At 39.8% G+C, this 19,154-nt stretch overlaps 1 protein-coding gene across 2 annotated transcripts in view; it reads right to left on the minus strand.

Annotated features, from left to right (window-relative positions):
* SLC25A13 (solute carrier family 25 member 13) overlaps positions 1-19,154 on the minus strand; it is a 241,485-nt gene that overhangs the window by 35,639 nt on the left and 186,692 nt on the right. For both annotated transcript variants that reach the window (XM_049784608.1, XM_049784602.1), the window contains exon 14: positions 10,389-10,529. In XM_049784608.1, the coding sequence (XP_049640565.1) occupies positions 10,389-10,529 (141 nt within the window). The remainder of the gene's footprint in view (positions 1-10,388; positions 10,530-19,154) is intronic.

Consider the following 19,154-nt stretch of genomic DNA (forward strand, 5'->3'; position numbering starts at 1 on the left):
AGAACTATCCCAGTCTACCAGTCTTCTTTTCTACCTCTCCTAATATTTCTGGGTTTCCACTGTTCAACTGTAAAGGTAAAATCAGATAAGTGCTTGTCCCAGAAAAATCAGATAAGTGCTTGTCCCAGAAATCTGATAATAGGCTTCTAATCTTTAATTTCACCTTTCTTAAGAACTTTGACTTCCGGGGCCTGGAGAGATAGCACAGTGGCGTTTGCCTTGCAAGCAGCCAATCCAGGACCAAAGGTGGTTGGTTCGAATCCCGGTGTCCCGTATGGTCCCCCGTGCCTGCCAGGAGCTATTTCTGAGCAGACAGCCAGGAGTCACCCCTGAGCACCGCCGGATGTGGCCCAAAAACCAAAAAAAAATAAAAAAATAAAAAAATAAAGAACAATATCCTTATTGTTCCAAATATCCTAGTATATTCCTTTCTTTCTCTTTCCCTCTACTAGGACTTAGTTCAGATTAATGTCATCCTTCCTGTACACCTATATGGCCAACATATCCTAACTAACACCAGTATACTGTCTTGTGCCTCCTCCACCCCCCATGTTCCCTCTACACTGAAGTTGAATTATCCTTCCTCAAACACAAACCTTACCAAGCACTCTATCTATCCCTGATCCTCTGGCCAGCTAAAACTTTCCCTCCAGAAAGTATTTGTTTATTTGTCCCAATGCATATGGCAGAGTTTTCTGGGTAAGTATGCGAATGAATGGATATTTCAGAAATAGGACATTTACCTCTCATTGGCTATATTTCCTTCCCATATTCATCTTTCCTAGTATCAGGGACTAGTTTGGTCATTTATTGACAACTCATTAAATTTTGTTTTTTTACAGTTTGGAAATATTTGGTTTTTTTTTTTTACTATTCATTAATTTACACACTTATATTATTCATTTACCAAAAGTCTACTTAGTTGCCAGAACTGTTGTTAGAAGACAGATCTCTAGTAACAAAGTACACTCAGATATGAGAGACTAGTCCACAAAGAAAAGTAACAAATTGTATGGGTATTCACAAAGCAGTGTTCTTCAATCCCTTTTACCTTCAGATTAGCACCGGTCCTGCATACTGGTCCACAGAACAACAATTATAACCAGTACAGCACAGTAGTTAGTGGTTTTCAACCTTTCTAAACCTCAGCATAAACATCAGTTCATGAAGCAGTGATTGGAGGCCACTGCCAAAGAGCACTGAGAATAAGAGAGATCTTAAAGGCCAGACCACAGCCAATTACGTTAGAATAATATGAGGGTATGGGCCAGGTATTAGTGTTTTTAAGCATTCAGGTGATGACAATGTACGAGCAACCTTGAGAATCACTGTACTAGATCGCCTTGCTAAAGTTGTTGGTTCCTATAGAAAAAAAATAACATTAAAAAGTAGAAGCAGGGGCTGGAGAGATAGCATGGAGGTAGAGTGTTTGCCTTGCATGCAGAAGGACGGTGGTTCAAATCCCGGCATCCCTTATGGTCCCCAGAGCTTGCCAGGAACGATTTCTGAGCTTAGAGCAAGGAGTAACCCCTGAGCGCTGCCAGGTGTGATCCAAAAACAAAAACAAAAACCAAAAAAAAGTAGAAGCAAACAACTGCCTTTACTATTAATTTTTTACCAATCGAATGCTTCAGAAATCTTTGCAATACAACTATAGTTACTAAAGAAAAGGAAAACATAGCCTCATATATTAAACGGTATATATCATATATTTGAAATACTATTCATATTCACATGATTCTTTGATAGGTAATTATCTTGTTTTCAATCACCTAACCTGCTCCAGCTATAAGTAAACCTCAAATGTTATCAAAAGCTCTGTGTATATTGGTGGGGGGGAGTCCCTTTGGGAAGGGGCCAGGGCAACTTTGTTTACAAAATTTACTATGTCGACACTAAACTATTTCTAACCTCAGGAATGTGAACTGTTTACCACAGCTACTGTTTTTTTTTTTTTTTTCAGTTGTAAATCTATTTCTAAAGCAAGTATTCTAATTATCATTTACTGGGAAGTCACAGAATTGCTGGGTATTCTGCAAGTCAATTCAGGAGAAAAATAGAAAGCCTATGTAAGCCCAATTTAGGTGAGGCTAAGCACTGCAGGCTTAAAAACACTTACAGAGCCAACCACCAGCCCCTTTGGGTTGCTCATTGTAATGCTAACAGCAGCAAACAAAGGACCAAGGCAAAGAGAAAGAAGATTACCTGTCCTAACCAACTTTAGGAAGTAGATCTACTTTAAAAGACCCACACGAAGAAACATTTAACAGTTTCAAAAAGTCACTGCAGGTTATTTGCATTTTCCTAATCACACAAGACTAAAAATAGAGAGAAGCATTATTTCTAAAAGTGCTATCTTGCTTGAACTATAGTACAACAGGTAGGGTTATTGCCTTGCACAAGGCCAACCAGGGTTTGACATCCCTGGCATCCCACAAGCAGTGCCAAAATTGATTCCTGAGTGCAAAACAAAGAGTTAACAACTCCTGTTCCAAATTAATGAAAATGAAAAGGGCAACCCTGAAATAAAAACATACCAAACTACACAGAGATGATCAAGTGCAATTGGGAGGTAGGGGAGAGTTTTGCTGTATGCTCACTGAAAGAAAGTCAAGTTCCAGTGGGCACAGAGAGATATTTGCTGGAATGGGGAGGTAGGCCAAATAAATTTGGGAACTTCTGTTCTAAAAGGATCTTGAATTCCTAAGTGATTGTGACTGCATGCCATGTAATGATTGTGGGGTAGAGGAATCAATAAAGCCCGAGACTGGAATTTCGGATAATATAAATTAATAACAGTGGAATTTAAAAGTCAACCAGGATTCAGAGATGAAATCAGGAATGAAGTCCAAGCTCACTGGTCTCAGTAAGTTCAATTGATGATATAATGATGAGTAGAAAGGGGCGAGTTCCAGTTTAGTCTCTTGCAATGAAATCAAGCTTTCAGAAGCTCAAAGTATTAGCAACTTCACTTGCTAATTAACAATACACCAAAAGCAGCATTTTGTGAGGAAGCACCAAGTCCCGTGGAATGCCTCTGAACTAGATTAAACCACAAGGCTAGTAATTAAACTAACTTTATATTGGAGAGGTCTCTTGCTCAAACTTGAGCTATCTTGCTCATTTCAGGAAAGCAATTTTAGTACAAATGTAGAAACAAGAAAATCCTGGGCTTCTATTTCAGCTCCTATACCATCGCTGGCCCCCTCTATTCTGCTAACTACAGAATCAGGAGACCAAGCACTTCCAAGGGTGTTAAAGGGGATTAAGATTATGAAATACTTGAAGATGAAAATGAGTAAGTCTCAGTCTTGTATCATTTGCAGGTAGTTTACAGTCTCTTTCTGTGTCAGCAAACAAGTTTTTACCATTTTATCCATCTAGACATTTTGATAGCAGTTGCTGCCATAGTACCTAAGTGTTTTTTGTCACTGGACCCATTCAAAGACTACTTGGCATCCTGTCAATTTGACATGCTGACACATCATATTATGCTCTCCAAGAGCCTACAAATTTATAAAAGATTATTTTTTGTCAAATTGATCAAAGATATAGCACATGAAAAAACCTATTTACCTTTTACAGCTGGATAATAATTTTGTAAATGAAGTAGCTATAACATGGTGTTCCACTTCACTTCTAACAAAATAATGCAAGACAAATTACTTCCTACTACCCCCAAAATGCTGAAAAAGGCATGACATTTTATTTTAACCTTACAAAGTCTCAAGTAGAGGTGGTATTCTATTCATTTGAATTTGTGAAATGCAGATTCCATTTGGGAAGGCATTGAAAAGGGAAATCAGCCCCCCCCCCCACCAACCTTGGTGGGTGCCCTGCCCCTTAAGGAAGTCGTCACTGCCTCGGCCCCACCTCTACCCCTACCTCACGAATCATTGGTGTTATCGTAGCGGAAGTCCAGCCCTCAAGGACTCTTCTTCCCCTCCCACTTCCCATCCTATATAAGGGGGGTAACGAGGGACCCACGAGGTCTTTGATTCTGGTGGGAATTCATAGACCCTGACCATTCATAATGGTCAGTATTAAAAGCACTTTTTAAAGCATCTGCTGGAACTCATAAGCCTCTTCATTTCTTTGCGCCGGGCAGCTAAAATTAGGACTTCCGGACCTTTCATTTTGGCGAGCCAGCCAGGAGTCCTCACTCATTCTGCCCGGCACAAAGCTATGAAAAGGTGTCTGGTGAGTTCTGATGTGTGTATGTGTGTGTGTGAGCACGCTTTGCTTCGTGTCTGTCTTAGTCTGAGATTATGTTGTATTCTGTGTCCAGTGGGAAGCTAGCTTTGTGGTGGTTTGGCAAATGTTATGAGCTCTTTGCTCGATGTGGAAACCGAGTAGAAGCAGACTTTGTTTCATAGGGGGGTTAAAGTCCCCCCGGGTGACTAAGGAATCTTCCACCTGATGCGTTTCCAGGTGTGTGTGGTTCCCCGTCTGATGCGTATACCAGATGGGCAAGAGGTTGACGAACTTTGGCTGCTTAGGTCACGACCCTGGTGGTACCCCAGGGGTTTAGTAAGAGCAGCTGGAAGACGTTCCGAGCTGCTGAAGAGGTTGTCTGTCTGTGATTTTTGGAGCTCAAGAACTTGGTCATTGGCATAGTTGTCTGTCTAGGATTTATTGTGGAATGCAGAGATTACTTGAACGCATTTTGCTTGGTTATTTGTGGCGCCACGCTGTCTGTTTGTCTGTCTGTTTCTTGTCTGTGTGTTCTATGTTTTTTTTTTTGGTCTGACCACGGGACGCAAGCCCGACCCCCTCTCAAGGGCCGACCCCTGGGGAAAGGGGCCGACCGCTGGTGAGCCCGCGTCTCCCTCGCCCGTCAGTCGTCCCAGCAGCGAAACGCGCAACCCCCGCCGCCCGCGGCGCGGCGAGAGGGCGCCCGAAACCCGCCTAACCCGCTCCCCACCCAACCAGGAAGCTGGCGCGTGCAAGGTCCACGCTAGGGACTTGGCGGGGGGGGGGTGTTGGAAATTGCAAATCCCAGATTTCTCAAATGGCCATCGGGAATAAATTTTCCTGGAGAATTTCTGAACTTTGCAATTCCCCAACTATCCTGCCATGCGTTCAGGCCAAAAAGAGCAACTGGCCGTTTTTTTTTTCTAGCCGAAAAAAAAAAAAAAAAAATGCTTTTTAACTCACCACGTGGTGAAGAAATTCACCACGCCCCAGGGCAAACTATTGTCCTCCCAGCTCCACCTGGCTGAGGAATGTAGGTCATTTACATATCAAAGATAAATCTAGCAAATGGTTTGGAAGTCAAAAAAAAAATTTTTTTTAAGCATTTAAATTTCTAACTTAAAGGTTTCTTAAAAAAATTAATAAGAAAATGTTGCAAATTACTGTTGTTATTTTTGTTTGTTTTTCGGTGCACGTGAAAATTTTTAGCAGCAGAACCACTGCAAAAGAATGAGTGGCGAAGCTTAAAAAAAAAAAAAAAAAAAGGGGAGGAAAAAGAGAAGGAGCCAAATGGTAGGGCGTTTGCCTTGCATGCAGAAAAAAAAGTGGTGTAAAAAAAATTAAAAATGTGTAATAAAAATGTGTATAATCAATCTAAATAATTATTAATATGTCTCTAGGTTAAAAAAAAATGTAAATGTTTTTAAGCATGTTCTACCAAAAGTAGTAAGTATTCATTCTTTCTGGTTTTCAACATTAATTTGTGTAACGTAAATTCCTGGTGTTTTCTGTTTAGAAAACTAAGTGAATTTCTATATTTAGAATTAAGCATAATTAAAATATTATTTTGCAATTTTTCATTATATGTTACCAAGAACATTAATATTTGTATCACAGGAGGTTTTATAAAATTGGTCATGGTTTTATTTAAAAATGTATAAAATGTTTCGTTGCAAAAAAAAAAAAATTCTAAAATTATCTAAGTAATTTAAGTAATATTTGCTTTTTCTCTTCTCCCAGAACCTTTTAGTACCATTTATGTCATGGCATCATGTTGCTTTGCACAGAATACAAGCAAATGGCTTTTCTCTCTGCATGGGGAGTAGTCCTCATGCAAACAGAAAATCAAAAAAATTAGTAAGGGAACCCCAAAGCCCTCTTTCAGAGGAATAATTGGAGTTGAGGCGGTGTGACAAGCAGGCACCGGCGAGAAACTGAAATAAATGGCCTGAGTAAGGAAATTGAAGATTTTCCTAGAAGATTATCACAGCCTGTGGGCCCTGCTCTCTCCCTCAAGCTCAGAAGAGAATTCGAGGTCAGTCTCTTCCAAACCTGGAGAGGAGTGGAACAGACAAGTCACCTCTAAAAATTCCTGCAGAGGGTGAGATGCCCAGCCAGAAGAACCTCATGCTGAACCGACCAACTCATCAGCCAAACCTGAGTGACTGTGAAAAACCTGCAGTGTCCACAACCTATCCTCAAAAAAGCTCTGTAAGTAATGGGGGTGCCCCAGATGGAGATTTCTCCAACAGTGCTGTATATGTGCAAAGAAAAAAGCCAAGTTATTCAAATACCGGGTAAGGTACAAGGTAAAGGTGGAGAGAAAAACCATTTTTGGTAGCTAATTAAAATTCTAGTGGGCCTAACTTAAAACCCACTTCTTTAAAGTAACTCATGTAAAAATGCTCTTACTAGTTGTATTAAACCAAATCATAAATTGCAAATGCAAATGTTAGTCTAACTGAAGTAACTCAAAACTGTTTATTCATAATGCTATTATGCTTTGTTTTCTGTTAATTAATTTGTGCTATCATTACAGACAATAAGAACAGCTATGCCATTCAAGTTGTGCTATTTACTGCTCCAAGGCCTGAGTGGGTTAAGTAATATTCCCCTGTATAATTAATCTAATCCTTTTCAGGTGTTAAAACTGTAAAAGTAAACCAGTTAACTGCTCCTTTAGGGAAATATGAGATTTCACCCTATCTAGAGATTGAAACTGCAGTCCCCTGTCAGCCTGAAGTAGCTACAGAAGATTGATCTTCGACCACGTTCCCTCTAATAACTTCTAGGGTAATGAAATCTCTAAAGCAAAATGGTCATCAAAAAAAAAAAAAAAAAACTATAAGGGGAAAATAAAGGCCGCAGAAATTAATAAGCCAAGTTAACTACTAAGAATAACATTATGCCTATCTATCCCAGAGGTTAAAGCAGGTAGCAAAAATTATGCTTCTCTTGGTAATGTTAAAAAGTAAAACAGTCATTAATAAAAATAAAATTTCTTCATCTCTGTCTAACCCAGTGCAGGAAAGGCAACTGGAGTTTAGGGCTCTCTACCCCAACAGCTGTTTAAGTTGCAAAAATGAAGAAAAGAAAGCAGAAACCTCCTTATTTTCGTTGTGGAATTCACAGCCTATGTGAAAAGAACTGCTGTCAAGGTGAACTGCATGCTTCCTGGGTTCACGCCTTCCATCCAAAACCTGAAAAGTGAAGCACACTGAGGATCCTCTCAAGATACGGGTCTGGCGGGCACACTTCAGCCCTAATGCACTCACTAACTCTGAAAATGCTCTCCCTGGCACTTGCTAAGGAAGGGCTCGAACTGCTTACCTCCGGTCCTCTACTTCCCATGTGTGTGTTTGGGGGGCCAGAATGGGTGTGTAAAGCAAAACCTCAGCCTTTGCCTCCCTCTTGGGGGTGGGGGAAATTGGCCTCTGGCTGTCCCTGTCTCACTAGGTAATCTAACCTTTGCTTCTTCTACCTGTACTTATGTCAAAAGGTAATCCCGTTTAGCTTTAAATCTTCTGTTTGCTATTCATAACAGCACCAAATCTGTAAACCTGGGTCAGGTAGAAGGTACTCAGTGCTCAAAAGTCCTGCCTGATCCCTCTAGCCCAGGGTATTTACCTCCGAAACGGATATAAATATGTGGTAAAAATTTGGCTTATGCATCCCAGCATTAGTGCTCCCCAACATTAACATCATCCCAGGAACAGAGCCCATCCCTCTGCCTAGCATACATTTCTTAGGCACTCCTAGGTCTGAGCACTCTACTGGTAGGGCTCAGAAGTTGCAGGAAAATTGGTAACTGGAAAAGCAAAACTAGCAGGGCTAAACAGAAATAACAAACTCTCACAAAAGTTAATTTCAAATGTGTAAAACAAAATCAAGCACCATCAAGAGTAGCTGGCCAAGATACAAAGCTATTAAATGGTCCCTTATGGTCTTTATGGCATGGAATTCTCCCCTATCTAATACTCCTACTGGGGCCCCTCCTAAGCCTTTTTACTTCTGGTAGCCATTGGCCCATGCAGGGTTAGCTCATGCAAATAATTATGACCAGTAATATCAGAAAGTAAAGGCCCCAAAATCACATTGGCTTCTAGGATTAGAAGCCTCCAGTACAAGAAGTGGGGATTGAAAAGGGAAATCAGCCCCCCCCCCCACCAACCTTGGTGGGTGCCCTGCCCCTTAAGGAAGTCGTCACTGCCTCGGCCCCACCTCTACCCCTACCTCACGAATCATTGGTGTTATCGTAGCGGAAGTCCAGCCCTCAAGGACTCTTCTTCCCCTCCCACTTCCCATCCTATATAAGGGGGTAACGAGGGACCCACGAGGTCTTTGATTCTGGTGGGAATTCATAGACCCTGACCATTCATAATGGTCAGTATTAAAAGCACTTTTTAAAGCATCTGCTGGAACTCATAAGCCTCTTCATTTCTTTGCGCCGGGCAGCTAAAATTAGGACTTCCGGACCTTTCAGCATAATTGCCTGAAAGTGGAATTTAAAAACCAAACAGGATTTAGGAGATGAACTCAAGAACCTTATAAAACCTGTAAGCTATTTGAGATATATTGGATATAAGGGAAAAAGGAAACTATCACCTTAATGTTATGTGTTTATGTAGTGAAATTTCCAGGGACAATATTATTTGTTCAATCACTTCATGAAAATGCTTTATCTCAGGATAAAAATGAACCGTGCAACAAACTGCTTCAAAATGCAACTGATGTGGAGAACAACACTTATTCAAACCCTTTAAGTAGACATTTGTTTTCTACCTATAAATCTTAAAGGTTTTACTTTTCTTTTCATTTTTTTTGTTTTTTTGTTTTTGTTTTTGGGTCACACCCAGCAGCGCTCAGTGACTCCTGGCTCCAGGCTCAAAAATTGCCTCTGGCAGGCACAGAGGACCATAAGGGATGGCGGAATTAGAACTGCTGTCCTTCTGCATGAAAGGCAAACACCTTATCTCCATGCTATCTCTCCCTTCAGCCCCAAGATTTTACATTTCAAAGCTTGCATCAAGAACCTTTTTATGGTTAGTATTTTCATTGGAAAATGGTAAATATTGTATGTTTGATAAGGTATTGCAAGATGATTCTCATAAATTCACTAATGTTTGGTAGAATAGGTACATAATGCACTTCAGAAATTTGGGTTTGGGTTTTGTGGTTTGGAGGGTAGGACTTTTGCCTTAGTTGTGGCCAATCCAGATCCTGGTACCAAAAATGGTCCTCCAAGTATAGTCAGGAGTTATTCCTGGTGCAGAGTCAGGAGTAATTCTTGAGTACCACTGGGTGTGGCTGCCCCTATCAAAAAACTAACAAACAAACCATGCTCAGTTTATCTCCTGAAAGACTGTGCTTTGTGATTCTTGTATCTACCTTTATTGAAGAAATACCAAGAATTAGAGTTTTTTACTACCAGTGAAAAGGGAAATCAGCGCCCCCACCACCAACCTTGGCTCCACCCTTAAGGAAGTCGTCACTGCCTCGGCCCCACCTCTACCCCTACCTCACGAATCATTGGTGTTATTCTAGCGGAAGTCCAGCCCTCAAGGACTCTCCTTCCCCTCCCACTTCCCACCAAGGTCCGGAAGTCCTAATTTAGTTACCCGGCGCAGAGAAATGAAGAGGCTGATGAGTTCCAGCAGATGCTTTGAAAAGTGCTTTAATACTGACCATTCGGAATGCCCAGGGTCTATGTATCCCCAGAATAGGACCGGAACCAAAAGACCATGTGGTCCCCTGATCACCCCCTTATATAGGATGGGAAGTGGGAGGGGCTGGACTTCCGCTAGGATAACACCAATGATTCGTGAGGTAGGGGTAGAGGTGGGGCCGAGGCAGTGACGACTTCCTTAAGGGTGGAGCCAAGGTTGGTGGGGGGGGGGGCTGATTTCCCTTTTCACCGGTAATAAATCTAAATAAAGCTTTAACCTGTGTTATTGCAGACTGTGCATAGAATGACACTAGTGGGCTCTTGATTGGTGTATTACTAAGGACAGATTTTGGCAGATGCCAGAAAGATAGGTGATGGGGGACAATTTCTAACTGGTGTGAAAGTATTTCTGGTGCTTCAGTGGAATGTTTTTGCCAAGTTTAGAAATAGGAAAAATCCATTTCATACTTAGGAGTGGCTAATCATTTAGAGAATATACACACGAAAAAATAATAATGAGAAAAATTACCTTGTAGATTCCAAATAACCCTAGATCACGTAAGACAGACAGGGCACTGACGCGTGGACCAGTAGTGATTTCTCCAGCCACTTGCAAACGGATCTTAACAATTTCCAAAGGATTTGTGAAAATCACTTGGGAGCCTCCAGCCTAAGAAGCAGAAAAAAGTTTTTAGAATCAAAGCATAGTAATGGTAAGACCAATCAGGAAGATATATGAAATTATCCTAATGGGAGCTTGGAAGATCAATCCTATAGATACTGTAGTTTCAGCCTTTGCACCATCAATTAAATTGTAAGTGCTGCACAACTTTGAATCAAAATGCAGGTACAGCCAAGGAGGTCTCAGGAACAGAGGACCTATGTCCTTCAGGCAGAGGCTGAAAGCAAGAAAAAACTAGAGGGAGGAGAAAGAAGTGCAAGAGAGACTCATAATGCCTTTACCAAACTCTTCACAAAGGACAGGTGTGTTTAAAGCACAAGATAAGTTGTTTTTAAAAGTTGTAGAATTATAAATGGGTTATTTTGTCTGCTGTATTTTTCTACATAGATGACATATTATTAATATAATTAACTATATCAATTATAATTGATACAAAATTAATGCTTTTGTATCACTGATCTAATATACAAAATATATAACCAAAAGAGAGGAAATAAAAATGTTCATCTGGGGCCGGAGAGATAGCATGGAGATAAGGCGTTTGCCTTGAGTGCAGAAGGTCGGTGGTTTGAATTCCAGTGTCCCATATGGTCCCCCCGAGCCTGCCAAGAGCAATGTCTAAGCATGGAGCCAGGAGCCAGGAGTGATCCCTGAGCGCTGCCGGGGTGTGACCCAAAAACCAAAAAAAAAAGATAAAAAAGTCCATCTATTACCTTTTTTTTTTTTTTTTGGCTTTTGGGTCACACCCAGTAGCACCCAGGGGTTACTCCTGCCTCTACGCTCAGAAATCGCTCCTGGCAGGTGATTCTGGGATGCCGGGATTCAAACCACAGTCCTTTTGCATGCCCTACTTCCATGCTATCTCTCTGGCCCCACATCTATTACCTTTTTAAAACAAACTGTCTTCCCATTTTCACCAACTTGATACAACTGTCACTCCAGGGCACAAAGACAGTAATAAAACGAAGAGCTAGTGAAAAAAATGTAAATAAAATGAACAACTAGTCTCTAAATAAAGAGACACAGATCTGCCTGTCAGGGTATTAGTTAGGAAAAAGAACAGACAAATATTCTCCCGTAATAAACTTCATGATTCTGGCAATAATTCAAAATTGCCAAAGAACATGTAAACTTAGATGAAAGCTCTTTTTTTTTCCTCTTAAAAAATCAGGCTGATCATCAAACACCATTTTATGGAGTTACAGATTCTTATAATTTTATTTATGTGTTACCTGTGTATAGAATTGTTCTTTTCATATAAGATAAATGTCAAAGTAGTGAAAATATGCATTAAATCAATTATAGTCCAAACTTTGAACAATGTGTGTTATTTCATTCCAGCAATGGCTGGGTGCCACACCTCCGAGCTCATCAGTGGAAATCTTTAAAGTGCACCATCAGGGAAATTTTAAGCTAGCTATTTTGAAGCTAAGCCTGTATTTATTATAAGCAATTACATTCTTTCCTACTGCACTTCAACTTGTTATTCCTTGTCACAATATGTTAAATTTTTATATCATCCAAAATAGGTTGACATTCAGTATGGTTCAGAATCTTTATTATGAAAGGATCTTACCAAATCAGATCACAGACACAAAGCTCATAGTATATAGTCTAGTAGGCTCTAACATGAGAACAGGCACATTATGGTTCTATATCATAGGAAACTATGTCTTGCAGGATTCTCAGGTCCCAGTAAATTATATAAGTGAAGTAAAAATAAATGTCCTGGGGCCGGAGAGATAGCATGGAGGTAAGGCGTTTGCCTTTCATGCAGGAGGTCATCGGTTCGAATCCCGGCGCCCCATATGGTCCCCTGTGCCTGCCAGGAGCAATTTCTGAGCCTGGAGCCAGGAATAACCCCTGAGCACTGCCAGGTGTGACCCAAAAACCAAAAAAAAAAAAAAAAAAAAAAAATAAATGTCCTATCCAGTGGTTGGCAACCTGTGGCTCGCGAGCCACATGTGGCTCTTTCCACTTTTAATTTGTCTCTTCTGTGCCAGGCCGCCACTCCAGGAGTCAGGACTCTGCTCCTAGCCTTTGTCAGTGCACGCTCTGTGTGGCTCTCAAAATAAATTTCAATCGTGGTTTTGGCGAGATTTGGCTCCGTTGAAAAAAAAAAGGTTACCACTGTTATACTAACCAAAATTAGCTACCAGTTCTGAAAGTTTTGCTTATAATAAATAACTAGAAATAAAAGAGAGCTACAATATGGTGAGAGATGGATTAAGGAAATGTGAGCACCTGCTCACATCATTGCTTACACAATGAGATACTATGTTGCTAATAAAATATTATGGGAAAATGTCAAACACCGTATTTTCCAGCGTATAAGACGACTTTTGAAACAAAAAAAGTCAACCGAAAATCGGGGGTCGTCTTATACTCCGAGTATATCCTGAAAACTGTTTCAATATGCCGCTAAACGAAAATTGTCTAATATTGCCACAAAACGAATTTTCCAACTCGATCCTGCACCAATCACTGCAAGGCTGCTCGAACCACCTCTCTAACTCAGCCAATCCAAGCCGGCTTTTTATGCATGCAAATTAGACAATGTTCTGTACGAATCTACACTGTCAAAAGCCTGCTCAGATTGGCCAGAGTCAGAGAGGAAGTCTATGACAGTATAAGCTTTGAACATTTGCTTGTTGTGATTGGCTCACTGTGGTACATACAGTTGCAGCACAGGAACGTTCTGTCTAATACAGCGAATATAGGCCTAAACCTACGTAAAACGTAAAACTGCAAAATTATGGGGTCATCTTATACGCTGGAAAATATGGTATATACAGTTAAACAAAAATTCTTTTATAATTAAAAGTATCTTTCTCCCCACAGTTACACATCATCATGCTCAAGATAAGTTGCTTTTAAATTTGTAGAATTACAAATGGGTTATTTTGTCTGTTGTGTTTTTATACATAATTTTATTTTTATAATTAATTCTATCTATAATTGATAAAAATTAATATTTTTGTATCACTGGCCTAATATACATAATATACAACCAACAGAGAGGAAAGAAAAATGTTCATCTATTATCTTTTTAAATCAAACTGTCTTCCCATTTTTACCAAATTGATACAACTGTCCTTCAGAACAGAGCAAGACTATACCTTCAGCATATTGAAAATGTATAGTGGGCCAGCAAAAGGCTGAGCATATGATTTGCCTTGATTCAAAAAGCTCCCTGAGCAGGGCCAGGAGTAACCCCTAAACAGAGAGTTGAGAGTAGCTAGTCCTGTGCATTGCTGGATGTGGCCAACAAATTTAAAAGACAAATAAATAAGCAAATGTTATAAAGTGGGACGAAAACAGATCAATAAGATAGAATCTTATCTCTTAACCAATTTTATACACTTTTATGCATATCCAAGCAGTGCTATTTTTAAGTACAGAATGCTAAGTACAGAGCTCTGTTTTTTACTCATTATCTTAGATCTTCATTAGCACTAAGAAAGTTAATATCATATACAATAAGAATATATTATACTCAACTTCATGGATCTACACCAATCAATAGATACCAATTCTTTCAGCAAAGCCAAATAATTAGTCATCAAGGATAGTGCAAAAGCCAAATCCATGAAAAACAAGACACAGTAGGAAGAAGGAACTCAGTGACAACATGAATATAATAATGTTGCATTCATTATCCCTCATGGAGTCAGAAAGAAAGACCCTACAGAATCAGAATAGTATAATCCAGAGGTGCTAGAGATGAATCAGTCCTTTGGAGTCCAGCAGGAAAGAAATGAGAGACTCCATGGCACCATGAGAAGATGCTTATCATCAGATGCATGGTGTCTGGGCATCACCATGACTGGATCACTGAGCAGCACACTGCCTGCTGCTCTGCTGACTCCTGGTCTATTATCCATTCACAACACCTTTCCCAGGTCCCTCCTTTGCAGAGATCAAAGACTGCAGAATCCTCAGACACTGGACAGGAACACATATTGTGCACAATGTCTTTGTGTCCCTCATCACTTGAGAGCTCCGGCTGTGTGAAGATAGTGTTTTTTGTATGTGTGTGCAATTTTGTCACAAATCATTTCCCAAGGACTTTTTGAAGTATGTGACAAGTAGGAATAGAGAGATTTTTCATACAAGAATCAATTTTGTGAGGAATTATATATTTACAATGGGGACAGTGATTTCTCTACAGATTTCATGGTAGTCTTTGTTAGGAAAATCTCAGTTCCCATCCAGTATCATGATTCCAATAAGGAGAAATGCATATACCTATTGCAGCCTCATGTATGCTACTAGATCATTCACTTACACATCTATTTGCCAATTATTTATGTTATTATGTTCAAAGTTTTCCCTAGGAACTGCAAAGATACAAGATAAGAAAGTATTCCTGTTTTCAAGGAGCTTGAAACAAAAAGATAATAAATATTCATTAAGCATCCATTATGGTTTATTAAGGCACTGTATTACATACATTACATATACACTTACATTGTTCACTCAAGAGAAGTTTCTTCCAAGTTTCATATAAAGGGAAACAGGCATATAAAACAAAAGAAACAGCCGTAAGCTGAATTGTTTCACCAAAATTCATATGTTAAAATCCTAACCTGAGGATGTGACTGTATTTGTGGACAGAATGTTTAAAGAGAAAATTATGTAAAAGTGATCTATATGATTAAAAATGATAATGCCCTAATCCAATGTGGCTGATGTCACTGAAGGCAAGACCAGAGATGATACATGGGCACAAAGAAAGGATAATATGAACACACAGTGGTCATATGTGAAAGGAATCACATCCATGGCCATTTGAAAAAAGGAAAGCAAAACAAAGAAACCTAAATGGAATCAACACCTATTCTTAGAAGCCCAACCTCCATAATTGGAGAAAATAAATTTGTGTGTTTTTAATCCATTTTGTGTATGGTATATGTCATAGCAACATGAGAAAATAATTACAGCAGGCCACATGGTCAGCAAATAGGAAAGAAGCAGTTCTCGATTGAGTTCAATAAACATTTGCCTTACAGAAAAAATGGCATATAAGAAAAGGTAATTATAATAAATAATAAATAAATTGCTTTTATTTATATAAATAAGAGATAAATTTCCCTGGTAGTTCAAGGGAGGGCAAGATTTCTGTTGGCAAGGGTAATCTGAGAAGGTGTGATACAAAAAGAGCACATTAGCTGCTAACTGAACTATAATTAAGATTTAGGTATTCCAGACAGAGAATGACACAAAGGCAAAGTGTCATTTGCTTGCTGTATTTATAAAACCAGTACTATGTTTGATCATTGAAATTTCAATATGTTCAATATTACAATGTTATCAACATTATCATTCACTAGCATTTTTTTAAAGTATTTTTGTTTGGGATTTTTTGGGTCACACCTGGCGGTACTCAGGGATCATCCCTAGTGGTGTTCAGGTGACATATGTGGTATTAGAGATCAAACCAAGGACAGCCGTGTGCAAGACAAATGCCTATTAGTCTCTCTGGGACCTCATTAGAAGTTTTGAATATTTTTCATGTAAAGGCATTATTCCAGATGTTGTTAAAATCTTTTGGTCATCATACTATCCCCATGTACATCACAAAATGATGCCATCTTTCTAAGGAGCAAGCAATGGCTGCTAAGGGTGGAGGATACATAAGGATATATAACTTGTTTAAGTCATACAGACAAGAATACAGAAAATGGATTCAAAGCTAGACTTCATGCTAAAGTCTGAGAAAAACCACTTGCTTTAAATGACATGGAAGTAATATGAAGGAAGGTTGATGAAAATAAGATTCCAGAAGCCAAATTATTCAAGGACTGAATATCACTCTAAAAAAGTTCAGTTGTATTCTAATATGGTGCCTTTGTGTATGTGCATTGGGAGAGCAGAAAGAGGCAATGTGACGGGAGTACAAGTAGAGCTAGTAAGTAAAGTTTAGAAGCTACAGGATCCTGATTAGTATGCCACCATGTGTACTATTCCATTAGTATTTATGAAAGATGAATAAATATCAGAAGGAATGGAACTTATTAGGAAGGGGGCACCCTGAGGCAGGGATAACAATTAGAGTTTCAGCAGCATAGGGATACACCAGACTTTGAATAATTACATCAGTAATGAGGTAGGGTGAGTTGAGTGGTAGTGAATAATTGTTGCAACAGAGATAACTAGGGCATGGCAGCTGATTACAGGGCAACTGGGGCAAAAGGTTTGAGTAAACTCAAATAACAAAAACCCATGCTTTTGCACCTATGCAATGAGAACAAGAGAAAAAAAAGTCAAATATGAGGGAGGGAAGAATAGAAGGAGGCTATCTGACCTCTGAAATGACACTAGAACTCTGGTGGTAGGTGTGATGAGACACATACAGATAAAGGTGTGAAATTGTACTCCCAGAATTTGTATAGTATTGGAAATGAAATGGTCATTCAATTAAAGCTCAATAAAAAGAAAAAGAGAAACAGGACATATCAGAAGATCACAAAAAAGTGTGCTGGGAGTTAAGAAATGAGACATTCAGGAGTTATACAGGAGTCAAGGCATATGTGCTAAGCAAAGGCAGGGTCTTACACATCCTTTTCCTTTGCATTCTTTTCAGGAAGTTCCTTTCATTTTACATTCGCTTCATGAAAGAAAGAAGAGAAACCAGGGATAGAGAACTAATCACTGATGGGAAATCTCACTATGAACTATACAGTAGCAGAACCATAGAAACCAGGAAAGGGCTTTCAGAAAGAAATCAACAGAGAAATGGTCACCATTGTATACTGCTGAGACAGGGCAGTGAGGTCTAGCAAGTAAACTGTTCGGTGAAGGGAAAAATGCATCCAAGAAATTAGAAAGAACTTATGCAATCTACATTTTTTGATGGAAGAGTAAAATAAAGAATGATAGTCAAACAAGGTAGAATAAAATTTTATTTAGGGTAATTAAGGTGAAAAGATCTAGGGAGAGTGAAAAGATGAAGCATAGCGGGTGTAATTGTGTTTTGTATACGTAAGCAAAACAATACAGGTTCTAAATAGAGGAGGAATGGAAAGCTGTGTGAAGTCTGTGGATTGCTACAATAATGTGGGATAATTCTGTTTCAGAACAGAATCTGACAATTGGTACTGTTCTTACTATCTATACTTGAAGGATAAAGAAAAATAGAATGAAATGAATTATGACTTGGCAAAAGACCTCTGAGAATCAATAATAGGTAATATCCTGATTCTCAGGGCCGGAGCAGTGGTGCTAGAGGTCTTCCTTGCAAGGTCTGCCTTGCAAGTGCTAGCCTAGGATGGACCTCGTTTCAATCCCCCGGCATCCCATACGGTACCCCCAAGCCAGGAGCAATTTCTGAGTGCATAGCCAGGAGTAACCCCTGAGTGTCAATGGGTGTGGCCTAAAAACAAAACAAAAACAAAAACAACAACAAAAATGTAGGTGTACCTATCTGAGACCTGCCCATTTCTGGGAGGGGTCTTGGGAACTGAATATTAGGTGTGACCTTACCTGCAAGACCCGGCCCATTCCTGGGAGGGGTCTTGGAATAGGTAGATAAACCCTTGAGCCAGGGGATTAGGGCTCTGCTCTCTGGCTTTTGGGTCGTTGCCTCTTTTGGTCTTTGACCAGGATGGAGGTCAAAGGAAGATGGCTGAAAGGAATTAAGATGCAGGGCCAAGAATAACTAGTGCTTGAAAGGTTATAAGTAGGCCACACACATGTGGTGAATAGGGCATGAATAAAGCTGATGCTTCCTGATGCCTGCCTGTGAGTGAGTCTGATTCCGCCGTTCACCTGGGCCTGGGACCTGCCGGCTGGATGGGGGTTGCGGAACCACGTGGCCTGGGATGGCATCCACTTCCACCCAGCCCCATCATTAATTATTTGATACAACAAAAAATATTCTGGTTCTCCAGAAAATGCAATTCTGGTGTAGTTAGTTGAATGTGTCACACAGACAAGAAGATCTAGTAGCTAATGACATAAAAAAAACAAGTTCATGAAATGACTCACATATTTCATTTTTTTGAACTGAAACAGATTGAAAAAAATTGGTGTCAACACACATCAACACATCTCAAGGTCTCAAAGCCAAAGAGAGTTTAGCCTTCAGAGAATCTCATTTAAGTGAACATTATGTGCAGAGAATTATAGATGAGGAATGTGTTATATGGCTTATAACAGTGTATAAATAAGTACTAAATACAAATATCTTAATACCACCTGTCTAGATTAAATAATATGAACAAGGTGTACCAAAAACTTTTACAGCTTCAAAATGTAAAGGAGCAAACAAGATCGGAGAGATAGTATAGTGGGCAGGGTGCTTGTCTTGCACCTGGCTAATCCGGGTTCAGTCCCTGGAATCATATACAATTCCCTAAACACTGCCAGGAGTAGGTCCTGAGCATAGTAAGGTGTGGTCCAACCACCCCACCTCCCAAGGGACACTGATATCAAAAACAATGTAGAGAAGAGGAATAAAAAACTGTTACACTGAGATGGGAGAGATGGCACAGCGATAGGGCATTTGCCTTGCATGCAGCCAACCCAGGAGAGAACTGGATTCCCTTCTCATCATCCCATATGGTCCCCTGAGCCTTCCAGGAGCTATTTCTGAGCTCTGAGCCAGAAGTA

This window comes from Suncus etruscus, chromosome 1 (genome assembly GCF_024139225.1).
Source record: "Suncus etruscus isolate mSunEtr1 chromosome 1, mSunEtr1.pri.cur, whole genome shotgun sequence".
Taxonomy (NCBI): domain Eukaryota; kingdom Metazoa; phylum Chordata; class Mammalia; order Eulipotyphla; family Soricidae; genus Suncus; species Suncus etruscus.